This window comes from Martes martes (assembly GCF_963455335.1).
Source record: "Martes martes genome assembly, chromosome: 6".
Taxonomy (NCBI): Eukaryota; Metazoa; Chordata; class Mammalia; order Carnivora; family Mustelidae; genus Martes; species Martes martes.
In genome coordinates, this window is record NC_137893.1 from 7953369 (window position 1) to 7968051 (window position 14683).

A 14683-nucleotide genomic window follows, 5' to 3' on the forward strand; every position below is an offset into this window, starting at 1 on the left:
TTGGTGGTCGACCTTTGAAAACAGTAGCTTGAAAGATTTTGGCCAGTTGTATATTCGTCTGTATTAGGGAGTCTAGTCTTTACTAATTACTACATCATGGCAGCCTGAGGTCTTTTTTTTTTTTTTAAGCAACAGAAACTTATTTTCTCATACTGTGGAGAATAGAAGTCCCCGGTGAGCAGGTCTGTTTCCTCCTGAGGCCTCACTCCTCCCGGCTGCCGCATCGCCGTGTCCACACATGGTCTTTCTGCTGGGCTCACATCTCTTGTATTCCGTCCTCTTCTTACAAGGTTGCCAGATAGATGACATTAGAGGCCACGGTAAAGGCCTCGCTTTAACTTAATTACTCCTTAAAATTTAACTTAATTACTCCTTAAAAGGCCCTAACTCCAAATTCAGTCATGTTCTGAGGTCCTAGGGTTTGGGCTTCAACACAGGACTTTCCAAAGGTCGTAATTCAGCCCACAACCCCTCAGAAAGGGTTCAGGAGCTGGATTTTCAGTGACAGCCTCAGGTGACATCGAGACAGTCGGCTGTCGTACCCCACTTTGAGAACCTCTAGCCTGGACTCGACAACCAGGAAGACCCCGGCACGGCGCCCACAGAGGCTGCTGGGGTGTGGCGACACTCCCCCGCCACCCCTGCTGCCACTCTCACTCTCGGTGGCCAAGACGCCCATGCTTCTCACTGCTCCGCGTGGCTCCGTGCTGCCCTGCCTCAGCCTGACACACACTGTTCCCTCTGCTTTGACTCTTGCTCTTTCCCCTACTTTCTCACGGGCCTTCCACCTGATTCCTACTGCTCCTGGACCCAGAGCCATTGCCACATCCATTTAAGCAAGGGCGTGTTTAACGTCTCAGGGCTTGTTTCTTCAAGTCTAAAATGAAGTGTCCCTTCTGTGCTTGAGTTCTACGTTCTATATGAGAGAAAGACAGAATGATCAGGACACGGTCCCTGCCCTTCAAGAAGAGAGCACCTGCAAAGCCAGTGGTTATAGGACCTTCTGGAAACCTGTCCGCACTCAGTGTGTTTTCGGCCGTGTGTGCCTTACCTGTCATGCCCATGTGATAGTTGTGGAACGCATCAGTAAGCCCATCACAGAGGATGCTGTCCACCAGGGGCATTTCCCCCATCTTGACTCCTGCCCTCAAATGAATCAAGTGAGGAGCCTGGAAACAAGAAACACAAATGCATTTGGGATTGTCTGTCACTAGCTCTGTCCTTAGGATCCCACTCAAAACTACCCAGTGGCTCCTCAGTCTTTACCTAGACCCCCCTGCGACCCTTCTCCCCAGTTCTGGCCCATCCTCTTCCCCACCCAGGGTGTGGGGCCTGGAGACCCCTGGAATCAGCAGACTACTCTAGCATTTCTACTCCTGAAAAGCTGTTACTCTCCTACCCTACTTCCATTTATCACCAAATCTCTCCATTCTGATTTCCTTAAGAACCTCATTTATTCTTTCCAAAGAGGCAACTAGTTATCTGTTAAATGAGGAGCTCATCTAAAGGCATAAATGATGCTAACAGTGTGTAACTTCCTCTGATAAAAGACATAATGCCTATAGTGAGAATAATCAGGTGGCCTAATTAACTAATGGAAAGGGATTTCTAGGTGGGGATCTTTTTAACTCCTACCAATTCAATAGCAGCTATAATAGAATGGAAACACGTGGAGTCAGAAGATCTGTATTCGAATTCTGGCGCTGGGCCTCAGTTTCCTGATCTGTAAACTCTGAATGATACCTCCTACCTCTAAGAGCTGTTGTGACTATGTGACTCTATAACTATGGATGTGTCAGGCTCCCTGCTCAGTGGGGAGCCTGCTCCTCCCTCTCCTTCTGTTCCCCCTGCCTCCAACCTAGCCTATGCTCTTGCTTGCTCTCTCAAATAAATAAATAAAATCTTTAAAAATATAAAAATAAAACCATCAATGTAGAGATGAAGGTTGAATCCATTTGTTGTGTGTTTACTGTTTGGTTTCAGCTCTGCTATGTGTCAGTTTACTCTGCTATGGCACGGATGTGAGTCTACTGGCAAGAGGTCAGTGACAGCCATCTCTCCGAGGCCTTACCTTGCTCATACTTTCCATGCCTCCTGCAACCACAATGCTGGAGTCTCCTATCCCTATGGACTGTGCAGCAAGGCACACGGCCTTTAGGCCTGACCCACAGACCATTTGGCAGCTCCATGCCGGAACAGAGTAAGGGATTCCTGCATCCATACTGGCTTGTCGAACAGGATTCTGCCCACAACCTGGCAGAGGGAACACAGAGACAGCTCAGCAATCAAACAGAAGGGGAAAGTGTTTAGATGAAAGTGCACAGATATTAGATGAGCAACTGGGCTCCTGTCACTTCCCAGCCAAGCTGAACCAAGCCACACTCCCAACCAGACAGAAAAAGGCCCGTGTCTGCTCTATACCTGCCAGTCTAGCCCCTGAATACGGATTAGTCTGTGCTTATGGATATAAACTTTCTTTTCCACAAGGAAGTTATTAATATCATAAGGAGGAGGAAATGTTCCTCCAGTGATCTTTCAACAAGACTGTGGAGGGTACCTAGGCTTAGGGAGTAGGACAGATGAGGATTCAAATACTAGCTGCACTTCAAACTGTGCCCCTTAAAAGCTCATTTACTCATTTGCAAAACAGAGATAATACAAGTCAATGCACTTACTGACAGGACTCAGTAAAGCAGTGAAAGCACTAAGCCCAGTGCTTTAAAGGCCCAGCATTCAGCAGGCCCTCAATGAACATAGCTATTATTTGTTTTATAATTATGTGGAGATACTAGGGAGCACAGATGTGGAAGAGATAATAGAGAAACCAGCATGATGGACCCTGTGGCATCTGAGTAAGTCTAAATCATGGGTCTGAGAAGGAAAGAGGATGTGGGCTGAAGACAGCCAGTCTGAGAATATTACATATTTTAAAGCCCTTGAGAGTCATGAGAAAGTGGTAGGCTCCAACTTTATGGCCCCTCAAGACAATATGAGAAAGGAGAATCAGGAATTAGAACTACAAAACTATAAAATGAATATATGCAAAAATGGGCCAGGTCTCAGACAGGGTAAGGACAGAAGTTGGTTGAGCATTTCCAATTACCACCAGGATCAGAATTTGTGCTGCTGCCTGAGCATGAACCTAGTTACTAATAACTGGCTAAGAACTGTCAGTGGTCAAGGGTCTAGAAACTCAGTGGGAAGTGAGACTGGAGCACTCTGGTGACTCACCTGCCCCCGTTCAGGGACTGACAGCCCTGTGAGGAGCTGGGAAGTGAGCCTTACCAGGCCTGAGGGCCCGGACCTTACCTGTGTTGTTGGAGCCCTCGTCCCAGCACCTGGCACAGTGCAGGGCACGAAGGAGGAATTCATCCACTTTCGTTCAATGTGTGACACTTTAGGGGCACATAGAGGGCTGTGTATACTCTCTGATGGGTCTGGTTCTAAAGAATGAAAATGCAGGGGCGCCTGGGTTAAGTGGGTTAAAGCCTCTGCCTTCAGCTCAGGTCATGATCCCAGCGTCCTGGGATGAGCCCCATCGGGCTCTCTGCTCAGCGGGGAGCCTGCTCCCCTCTCTCTCTCCCTACCTGCCTCTCTGCCTACTTGTGATCTGTCTGTCAAATAAATAAACTCTTTAAAAAAAAAAAAGAAGAAGAAGAAGAATGAAAAGGCAGTGGAGGGTGGTGGTCTAGCCCGGGCTCATCAGGAAACGCCTAGGAAAGTCGCGGGGTATCAAGCTGGACAGAAGCTAAGGACAGGGGCACGGCAGGGGAGCGACAGGAAGAATCCCAGCAGAGGTAACTCCATGAGCGGATCTCCGGAGTTAAACACTTGAGCTTCGGGAGCGGGAGGTGTGGGCGGGGTGCTGGCGGGCTGCTTCCAATGAACTTGACCTCCGAGGAGTTACCTGCTGCCAAAACGTGTCCAAAAATGACCTCCGACACCTCTTCGGGAGCCACAGCGGCCCTCTTCAGGACTTCTTTGATGACAGCTGAGCCCAGGTCACGGACAGGGACAGCGGCTAAGGCACCATTGAAGGAACCTAGGGCAGAAGGGAAGGCGGGCGCGACGAGGGCACCCAGGCGGCTCGTCTGGGTACGGAGCGGACCCGCGGGAAACCCTCGCACCCATCTCCTAAGCGCCAGCAGACGGGGTCGGCCCACGCTTCCCTAACAAAAGGGCTCGACAGTCCCGCGCGCCCAGGGCTTTGAAATCTCTGCCGCACTAAGCACGGGGAGCCAATTCTCAGGAATCCTCCATTCAGCAGCGCGGCCCTGCTCGGACCACCAGCGGCCCCGCCCTTGCGGCCACAGGGCGGACATGGTTCCTCCAGGAGCTGGCCAACCAGAGGACTCGAAAGAGAGCGCCTCCCTTCGCCAGCCAATGGGAGAGCAGGGCGGCACGGTGGTTCTACCCGCGGACCCAATCAGAGCACGCGAGGCGGAGTGGGCACCGCGGGCGACGACGGGGTGGGACTGTCGGCCGGGCGGCCCGAGAAGGCGCGGGGTGCCGATTCCGGGAGGTCCCGGAGGTTCCGGGGTCTTCGCGGCCGAGCCAACGCCGGCCACTTACCTATGGCGGTCCGCGCCGCCGCGACGATGACCACGGGATCAGAGCTTGCACTCATCCTGCCGCACGACCACTTCTCGAGCTGCTGCCCGCCTGGCGCTGTGGGCGAGTGAGGCAAAGCCTTGCTCGGCGGCTCACAGGCCCCGCCGGGGGGCGGAGCCGCAGGCCGCCCCGCCTCCGTCTCCGCGGGCGCCCGTGCGCAGGCGCGACGGCGGGGCGCTCCGGGATGAGGCGGGCGGTGTGGGGGCGAAGCGGTGGGTGGACCCTTGGGCCCCGCACCCCCCCCCCACCTCAGGCCCTTATCCGAACGCTAGTGTCCTAGTTTGTCTTGGCGTTTTGTTTTGGGGGGCGGGGGTGGGTTTTTTTGAACCTAGCGTTTTTCGAGTCATTGAAAAGTGGGGGTGGCAGTAATACCCCACGTTCAACCCAGGCTTGATTGGGACTCGAATCCCACTGGCGAGAATGTGGGTGCGAATCCTGACAGCTGCAGGCCTGCAGGCGGTTCTCTGTGTGCTTCTGCTCTGGTGGCTTCGAAAGCTCCTCTCCATTTTGACCGGGCGCCAGTGATCATCCATTCATTAGGGGTTAACTTGGTTCTCCTCTGGGCAGAGCCTTCTCCGTGCCTTCTGTGGGTTGGCACCACTTGCCTTATAATCATGCTGGCAGATCAGCTCCAGCGCTGATGTGTGAGGAGGTCGGAGTGTCCTAGTCCCACAGACCAAAAGGATTTCCTCCAGGTAACAGTTTGGAGAAATCCGCAAGAAGCGGGTGCAGGTAACAAGCTGGACCACTCCTGTTTCAAACCCTTTATGACTTCCTCTTACCCGCAAAGCTCAGACTTTCTCAGAGCTATCTAGGACCTTAATACCCACCCCTCCCCCCACCCATTCACTTTTCAGCCTCCGGTTTGGGTGTTTGCTTCTAGGCACACCCCACAGTATAGCCTACCCTTCCAGAGACAGACCTTGCCTTGTCTTCTCTCTAGCCGTCAGGGCAGTGTTGGACCCACAAGGGGCTTAATGCATTAATAAATATTAATAAATTTTCATGATATTATCCAAAAGCTTTAACAATCCCCTAGGGCTGCCTAAAACCCCATATAGAGATTAGAGTCAGCCACAGATATGGAAACTTAAATATTTGACTGATAATTGGGGCAGCTCCCTTGGCAGAGCATGCAACTCAGTCTCCGGGTTATCAGTTCGAGCCCCACATTGCGGGTAGAGATTACTTGAAAATAAAATCTTAGGGGCACCTGGATGGCTCAGTTGGTTAAGCATCTGACTCTTGGTTTCTGCTCAGGTCATTATCTCAGGGTTGTGAGATTGAGCCTTGAGTTGGGCTCCGTGAGAGCGCAGCATCTGCTTGAAATTCTCTTTCCCCTCCCCTGCTCATGCGCGCCCACAGGCTCTCAAATAAATCTTAGCAAATATTTAAAACTCTTAAAGCTTTTTTGAGTAATTAACATCGAACAATAATTGTCAATATTGGCAAGGTGTGTTTGAGTAAAGGGTAAACACCTGGGTGGGGTAATCGGCGATAGCTGGGACATCATGGCTTTTGGACTTGATACTTTTCACCTCTTTCCATAGATCAATTATAGTGACTGATTCCCAACATCCATTTTACTCTAATTAATCAATCTTAGCCCTGGGCAATCGTTTCAGAATAGATATGTGACCCAATCTTGGCCACAGAAGGGTGAAGGGAAGCTGGCTGGCTTGGCTCTGAGAACAATATTCTCAATTCTAAGAAATAGAAGGATGGATCCTTCTTTCCTTTGGACAGTGTCTGGATGCGAGGCCTTGAGCAAGAGGGGAGCCAGCATTGCTGCTTTCCTAATGGCGCACAGGGGAAGAATGAGGTACAAACAAGTCAGCTGTAAGAAAATGGGAGCAGGGGATGACAGCTGGAAGGACTGTGCCCGAACAACACCTCAATCCCGTATTTATTAGATACAAGATAACAAAAGAGAAGAAAAGAAGGTTATACATTAGCCGTATGTCTAGTAGGTAAACAAGGAGGAATGTGAGTCATACGTAGGTCACAAGTTTTAGAGGTAAACGAAGTAAACAAGAAGAGCAGGGCATGTCTGGTCCAGCAGCACGATTCGTAGTTGTGCAAACGCACTTAAAGGGAGGAGGAGGCTTTCTCCGACAACATGGGGGAGACAACGAAAAAGGGAAGCGGCTGGTGTTCCACCCTGAGCGGGCCGGTGTTCCCAGCTGCTCGGCTTCCAGGACGTGTATCATCCCCTCCACTAGAGGACTACTGCTAGTACGTGTTTTTCTCAAGGTCATCTTTAAGCATGCTTGCGTGACCAGTACGACTCCTCATTAGTTAAAGTTATAGTTAAGCAGTGTATTATTCTGAGGGATGGTTACAAGCATGACCCTTGGCAAGGCCAACACACTGAGGACAGCAGAACAGAGGGGAGAGAGTACAGCCTTTGAGGGCATCTCTGAGGTCAACCCTAAGTTCAGTGTCTGAATTCAACCTCTGATTTTCCAACTATGTGAGACAAATATTCCCCCTTGTTTAAGCCAGCTTGAATTAGACAAACTAACACATGACACTGAAAACATCCTGATTTATCCACACTGGATTCCTGGGAGGAAGGTAAGATTTCTGGATATGGGAGGAAGGAAAGGGGTTTCGAGGCAGGCAGTGCAACCTGTTGAGAACACTAGGACAAGAGAAATTTGTTACAAGGTTGTGCGAGGGAAGCTGCCGCCAAGCCTCCTCCTGAAGAGCTTTCAAGAAGATTGAAAACTCATTAGGTCCTAGGAATCTACATTAAGACTTTGCAGAGGTATGCGGATGGGCCAAATGAACCAGAGAAGACAGCTAGAGCATTGGCCCCGCAGTAGGTATAGCTTGGTTAACAGTGTCTTCTTTGGAAGAGATCCTTGGTCTGAAATAGTGATTACCAGCAGTCCTCCTTAAGAATTCAGCAGCAAATCTAAGATCCTTCTGTCTGAACTGTGTTCCCTGTTCTGAAACATAAGAGTTCAAGGAATGTACAGAACTTGCGCCTTGGCTTCATGCTCTGTTCTACCCCGGTGTCCCCTCACATCTGAGGCTACTCAGTCTCCTTTGTGGGCTTACTTTGACTGCCCCTTAATATTTTCCCTGAGGTTGTTACTTTGCACCAGCACTCTGGGTAACACCCATCACTCCCATGGCTTCAGTTACCCCTATATGCTGACCACCCTGAAATCTCTCTCATCTAGTTGTCTCCTGAGCAGATGCCCTCTCCATTAAAATCTCCCACAAGCACATCAAGTTTAACACATCTAAACCAAACTCATTATATATCCACCTCTTCTAGCCTTTGTTTCATCTCTGTTCAAAATCTCAGGTGTAACTTATCTTCTGTCAACCAACCTACTGGGTAGCAAGCACTCCACTAAGGCATCACTTCTTCCAGGAAGCCTTCCTACCTCCTGCATTTGGTGCCCATTGGCATCATCTACCTAACTTGTCTTCTTACCAGATGTTAAAATTCGTAGTTTCATCCTGTCACCTGTAGTAGACTACATAAGCTTTGCAAGATCATCTTGTTACACTGCGTTATGCATAGCCCCTAAAACATTGCAGGAATTAAGTATGAATGAATATAATGTATTCTCTATGCCCAGTGCCTAACACAAATGAATATGAATTTATTCTTCTGGATGCAAGGAATGTATTCAACTGTTTCCTACCTAGAGGCTCGATCAAGAACCAAGTTAAGAGCAAAACTGAAAGGATACTTGCTTGCTTCTGTTGAGGGACTACGCAGCACCTGCGGCAGGGGGTTGGTTCCTCGTTATAGTAGCTCATCAAGCTCTATTCAGAGCTCTGTATGGGCCAGATAGGAATGAAGAACAACAAATAGGCAAAAGTAGAGTATCATTTTGAAAATGGCATCAGATCTACAGTCATGTGCTGCCTAGGCACGCGGAGTGGGTGGGCGGCCACCATCATCTCCAAGTGCAAGTGAGAGGCCACAGCTACAGCAGTGCTGCTGAGCCAGTTTCTCCTGAAGGGACCTTGCAACCATTCTGGGTTAAGTTTCGCAAATAGGGTTGCAGAAGTACTGGCCCGATTTAAGCCAGGAAGTAAATTCCCACTACCTCCCACGTAGCAAACTCCCCGGTTAGTCTGGAGGGAGCAGTGACTCAACACTGTGGACTGGCCATAGCTGGTTTGTGGTGAGCTCCTGGCAATAGTGGGAGCTCCGTTCTTTCCTGGCACACGTCCCCCATGGTGGCTCTAAATCAAAGGTAACATCACCCGGGGTTGTAAGAAGTACTCATTATAACCACGGGGATAGACGAACTCCCAAGAAAGAGTCAACAAAGGAGGGGGCAATGGTCTAGAGGACAAACTGCTACTAATGAAAAATAAGGAATATCTGAGAGAAAACTGTGAGAAAGAATGGCTTTGCCTTACGTTTGATGCAGCTGATGCAACTCATTGATGCAACTGAACCCTCTAGTTTCTGAGAAGTGTTCCAGAAGCAAGAGGGTTCAGTTGCATCAAATAGAGCTGAGAGGCCAAGAAAACAAACATCTAGAGAGCCCTCTGTACCAAGCATGGTTCTGTTTGTTCTCTTTACAACCTTCCCGGCAGCAGCATCCACTGAACCTTATGTGAAGAGATGGCAACTGGTGCGCCACCCTCCGTCACGCCAGACCTTCATGAAAAGTTCTCATCCCTCTCGTCCACAAACTGGTGCATCCTTCAAAAGTCAATCCACTTCTACGACTATTCTTAACTAAAGCCTCTTACTTTAGCCAGCATCTTCAACTATATATTCGAAATTTTTATAATTTGCATTTTCCCCCATCGCCGCATTGCTGGTTCATTTGGCTGTTTCCAGCTCCTACGTATTTGGCACAGCAACCATTCAGACTTCTTGCGAGATGTCACGCTCAGCTCCAGCAGTACTTCCTCCTACTCCAGCGGATGAGGCGGGAGGACACAGCACCAAGCCTGGGCTCTTGGAATCAGATACGCTTCTGCTGCCAGCTCTGAGGTGGGTATTGTCCGGGAAGCTTTGATGACAGCAGCTAAAGGGCTGACCCAACACTTGCCAACCCTTGGGGGATCACTTAACCTTTTGAAACCCATTTCGTTTTCTGTAAAACACCCAAGTGCCTCATATCAAGGGGGTGAGAGTAAAATTGCATATAAAGTATGCATCAGTTTCTGGCATGTTAAGTATTCAATAGAAATCAAAATGTTAAGGTTTTTTTGTTCTTTTTTGTTTTTGTTTTTGTTTTTACTATCTTCATAGTACAAATATTCCTGGAATGATGCTAAAGTAGAGACATTGAAACTATCTTACTAACTTTTTGGGTTTTATCCAAGTCGACTGCCCTTAAAATTAACCTTCTTTGGCAGTACACTCAAGCTTTTGCCAAATGGTGGGGTTCTCAGTTCCAGGAGTCATCTAAAGAATGCCTCAGCACGGGGTGCCTGGATGGCTCCGTGGGTTAAAGCCTCTGCCTTCGGCTCAGGTCATGATCCCAGGGTCCTGGGATCGGAGCCCCGCATCAGGGTCTCTGCTCGGCGGGGAGCCTGCTTCTCCCTCTCTCTCTGCCTGTCTCTCTGCCTACTTGTGATCTCTGTCTGTCAAATAAGTAAATAAAATCTTTAAAAAAAAAAAAAAGAATGCCTCAGCACTCCCACTTGCCCCACTTAAAAGAAGTAATACACTTTTTTAAAAATTTTATTTATTTATTTGACAGGCAGAGATCACAAGTAGGCAGAGAGACAGGCAGAGAGAGAGGGGGAAGCAGGCTCCCCGCAGAGCAGAGAGCCCGATGCGGGGCTCGATCCCAGGACCCCGGGATCATGACCTGAGCTGAAAGCAGAGGCTTTAACCCACTGAGCCACCCAGGTTCCCAAAGTAATACACTTTTAACAGCCTTTCACTATTACCTCCAAGACATTACAATCCATTTAAAGTAAGCTACTATCTTTTCTATCCAATAATACAAATTTATATCTGAAGTAGTTTGATCAAGGGAGATGGCCTGTCATCAGGACTGGAACTTTTGAGATAATAGTAATGGCTAATATCTACTGAACAGTCACTCTGTGCTCGGCACTGTCATAAGCGTTTTACATGTATTAAGTCATTTAATGCAATTTACAGGAAAAAACTGAGCCACAGACGGAAAAACGAGTTTCCACAGGCCATAAAGAAGGTTAAGTGGTAAAGCCAGGATTCAAATCCATTAGTTCCAGAGGCCACTCTCTCATCCTGGATTATGACTTACCACCTCTCTTATCATAGTCATACTAGCAAAAAAAGTATCCAATTCCAAAAATGAAGAATACTCGCTCTGTACAATCGAAAGTTCTCTGCCCAAGTTACTCATCTACTAACACAGATAAAACAGAAACTTGAAAATTGGTAATGACATACAACAGGTCTACATTAAATTTGGTCATAAAACTTCTATCGCTTGTTGAAAATTTCCTATTGTACACCAAAGATTACAGAACACCAAAGAAATTCCATTTTTGTTTAAACTGGGCAAGTTAAAAAAGGACATACATGAGAAAAACCAAAGTCAAAAGTACTTCATAAATCAAGTGAATATTTAGTATTTTAATATACACCAAATTGTTAAATTATGCTAAATAAATGTATTTAAAATTTTGTAGGATCTATTTACTTGAGACTACAGGAGAGGCTAATCAAGAGTCGGGGAGAGCAGTATCTTAAACACATCAATGAAGACAAGATGGATCTGTATGCCAGTTAAACAAGCAAAAACACAGGAGGGCGCCTGGGTAGCTCAGTCGTTAAGTATCTACCTTCGGCTCAGGTCATGATCCCAGGGTCCTGGGATGGAGCTCTGCATTCTGCACCCTGCTCGGTGGGAACCTTGTTGTCCCTCTCCTACTCCCCCTGCTTGTGTTCCATCTCTCAAATAAATAAATAAAATCTTTTATTAAGAAAGAGGACTTGGGTGGCGCCTGGGTGGCTCAGTGGGTTAAAGCCTCTGCTTTCGGCTCAGGTCATGATCCCGGGGTCCTCGGATGGAGCCCCGCATCCGGCTCTCTGCTCAGCGGGGAGCCTGCTTCCCTTCCTCTCTCTCCACCTGCCTCTCTGCCTACTTGTGATCTCTGCCTGTCAAATAAACAAATAAAATCTTTAAAAAAAAAATTGAAAACAAAATTAAAAAAAAAAAAAATTGGACTTGGGCGCCTGGGTGGCTCAGTGGGTTGGGCCTCTGCCTTTGGCTCAGGTCATGATTCCAAGAGTCCTGGGACTGAGCCCCCACATCAGGATCCCTGCTCAGCGGGAAGCCTGCTTCCTCCTCTCCCACTCCACTCCCCCTGCTTGTGTTCCCTCTCTCGCTGTGTCTTGCTCTGTCAAATAAATAAAACCTTTAAAAAAAATAAAATCAGACAATGAAGCAACCTTGAGTCAAAATCATTTTCTCCTTCATTTTAACACCCCACAGCCTTACCACGTAGTATCAGCAGACATGTTATTATAATAGCAGTGGCTAATGTTTTTGATTTTTTTTTTTAAAGATTTACTCTAGAGGAAGAGCAAGCAAGCGAGCAGCAGGGAGAGGGGCAGAAGAAGAGACAAATTCCAAGCAGACTCTGTGGTGACCGCAGAGCCCGATGTGGGACTTGATCTAATGACCCCAAGATCATGACCTGAATGTGGCCAGTGTTTTAAAATGAACATCACTGGGGCCCCTGGGTGGCTCAGGCGATTGAGCATCCGCCTTTGGCTCCAGTCGTGATCTCAGGTCCTAGGATGAAGCACTGTCAGGCTCTCTGCTCAGCAGGGAGTCTACTTCTCCCCCTCCCTCTGCCTGTGCTCTGTCAAATAAAGAAAATCTTAAAAAAAAACAAACAAAAATCATTGACGATACAGATACCCTAGGTACCTGAAATCATTTTGCAAAAATAAAATCTACTTTTCAACTAAAAACTAATACGTAACTATTCTTCTTTATACTTTTCTTTATATTTAAAATATTTGAGTATAATTATTTTTACAAGTCAGAAAAAACATTTATAGTCCTAAATTCCATGTTCATTTAAAAAAAACATAGCCTACTTGTTTTTAAAAGATTTTATTTTTTTAAGTAATTACTATACCCAATGTGGGGCTGTAACACACAACCGTGTGATCAAGAGTTGTACGCTCCACTGAGCCAGCCACACACCATAAAGCATACCTTCCTTAAAAATTAAGTGCACAATCAAAACTGATGCATGAACTTAAGCTTCACCACTGTGGTATGTTGAAGGATGAGGAGTAGAAACTCAGCAATTCAATGAAGAGAAGTGACAAATGCTAAACCTATACATACAAGCAAATAAAAAAACTAATGCAAGTGGTTACAATAAAAATCTTTATTTAGGTTTGGTCAGTACAGATAAGATATACTGGAGTCACAGAGCAATATGCATTAACAGGATACAACAGTTCATAAAAACTGAGTAACTATGCACACAAATTTCTTAAACATTCAGTCACCTAAAGAGAAAATGCACAGATGTATGGTGGAAAAACTGTATCTAACACTGAAACTACTATAGGACTCCATCAGCAAGTCCAACTTTTAGTGATAAAACTACTGTACTGGGCAAACTTGGCAGTCATAAACCCACATCTACTACTCTAACAAGTCTGAATGGTGCATAAGTATAATAACAGCATGAGTAAGAATGCCCTTACACAGCACAGGTTCTAGGAGAGACACAGATTCATACAGACATCATTGTGTTATACTTTAAGGAAAGATTTCCATTTACAACTTCACATTAACTCATATAAAAATAACTTGACCCTACACAAAATGTCCTTTTAGCAACATTCAAGGTAATTAACTGTTACAATTTCCAAAGTGGCAGAGGTATTGAAGCAAAGGGGAGGGGGAAAAAAAGGGGGCGGGGGGAAAAACCACACCCACAAAAAAAGGCAAATTGTGACAAAAAGTATGCGTTAATTTTCTGGACAGCATCCTCTCCCAAATTAAATGACACTGTATAAAAATTTGCTGGAAAAAATATTACAAAACTGAACCCTGTACATTTACACTTGAGTCCAAGCCATTCTGAACGTGGCGGGAACCCGCAGTTCGGTTACCTTTCCCACTCACTGTTTTCTCCTCTTGAGGGTCATGATTGGAGTCTGTGTCATTTGAGTGGTGTGTGAGAGAGTTTTCACTGCCCGTGGGAGAGTCTACACTTTCATACCCCGCACTGAGTTGATTTACGTAACTACTACCTCCTCTGCCAGTTCTCTCCTCTGAGCTGTTGGAGGCCTTATTACCATTCCCTGGAGAAGAAGGAAAGTCATCTTCGGCTGTGTCCCCCTCCCTGTGAAATCCAGACCCAGACGTCCTCTGCCGGGAGGAACTGCCATTACTTGGTCCGTTGGCCAGCCGACTGCAGTCTTTACCTGTGGCCTCGGCCTGTCCTACAGGCTCGGAAGATGTAGTCCTGCTGGTACCTGGGGCTGGAGCTTGAGACTGCTGCTGTTGGTACTGAGCCAACTGTTGGCGAGTCTCTTTCAGTTGTTGCTGAAGAACTAGAATTGTGCTCTGCATACCCTCTACTTCTTCGTCAAGTTGAATGATGAAGTCATTCAGTTCTGTGCAAAGGAGAGTCAAACCTACTTTAATATCTCTTAAACATATTGTACTTTTTAAAGATTTATATTTTAAAATATTAGTGTCTGTCACAAAGCCAGATAGTCAATAAATGTTTAAGTGAATGAATGCCATTCTGAAAATCACAAAACATTTTTAATTTTTTTTGGCTTGGAATTTAAAAAATAGTCATTGAAGAATGACTGATTTTTTTTGGGGGGGGGGAAGGGAGACATGCTTAAAATATCTTAAAGCAACCAAGTTAAAACTGATTCAAACCATCTAGCCATATACAACTGATTATAGCTCCCCAAATCCACTCAACATGTTTACCTGTGGGCCCACATGCTGGTCCCCTTCCTCCTTACCCCCCTAGCCAGTGTTTGTCTCAGCTCCACAGCAGGTCTAGCCCTAGGGAGCAGTGGGTCCTCTAATCTAACACTCAAAAGAGGCCTATGCTATAATGAAAACAAAAATCAGAGAAAATCACT

At 46.8% G+C, this 14683-nt stretch overlaps 2 protein-coding genes across 3 annotated transcripts in view; both read right to left on the bottom strand.

Annotated features, from left to right (window-relative positions):
* Positions 1-4736, bottom strand: part of ACAT2 (acetyl-CoA acetyltransferase 2) — a 14612-nt gene extending 9876 nt beyond the window's left edge. The window contains exons 1-4 of the mRNA XM_080805525.1: positions 4573-4736; positions 3908-4042; positions 2072-2253; positions 1052-1169 (exon numbers count right to left, since the gene is read on the bottom strand). Coding sequence (XP_080661651.1) covers positions 1052-1169; positions 2072-2253; positions 3908-4042; positions 4573-4627 — 490 coding nt within the window. The 5' untranslated portion in view covers positions 4628-4736. The remainder of the gene's footprint in view (positions 1-1051; positions 1170-2071; positions 2254-3907; positions 4043-4572) is intronic.
* An 8197-nt stretch (positions 4737-12933) lies between these two features.
* WTAP (WT1 associated protein) overlaps positions 12934-14683 on the bottom strand; it is a 28004-nt gene continuing 26254 nt past the window's right edge. For both annotated transcript variants that reach the window (XM_080806983.1, XM_080806982.1), the window contains exon 8: positions 12934-14194. In XM_080806983.1, coding sequence (XP_080663109.1) covers positions 13611-14194 — 584 coding nt within the window. In that variant the 3' untranslated portion in view covers positions 12934-13610. The remainder of the gene's footprint in view (positions 14195-14683) is intronic.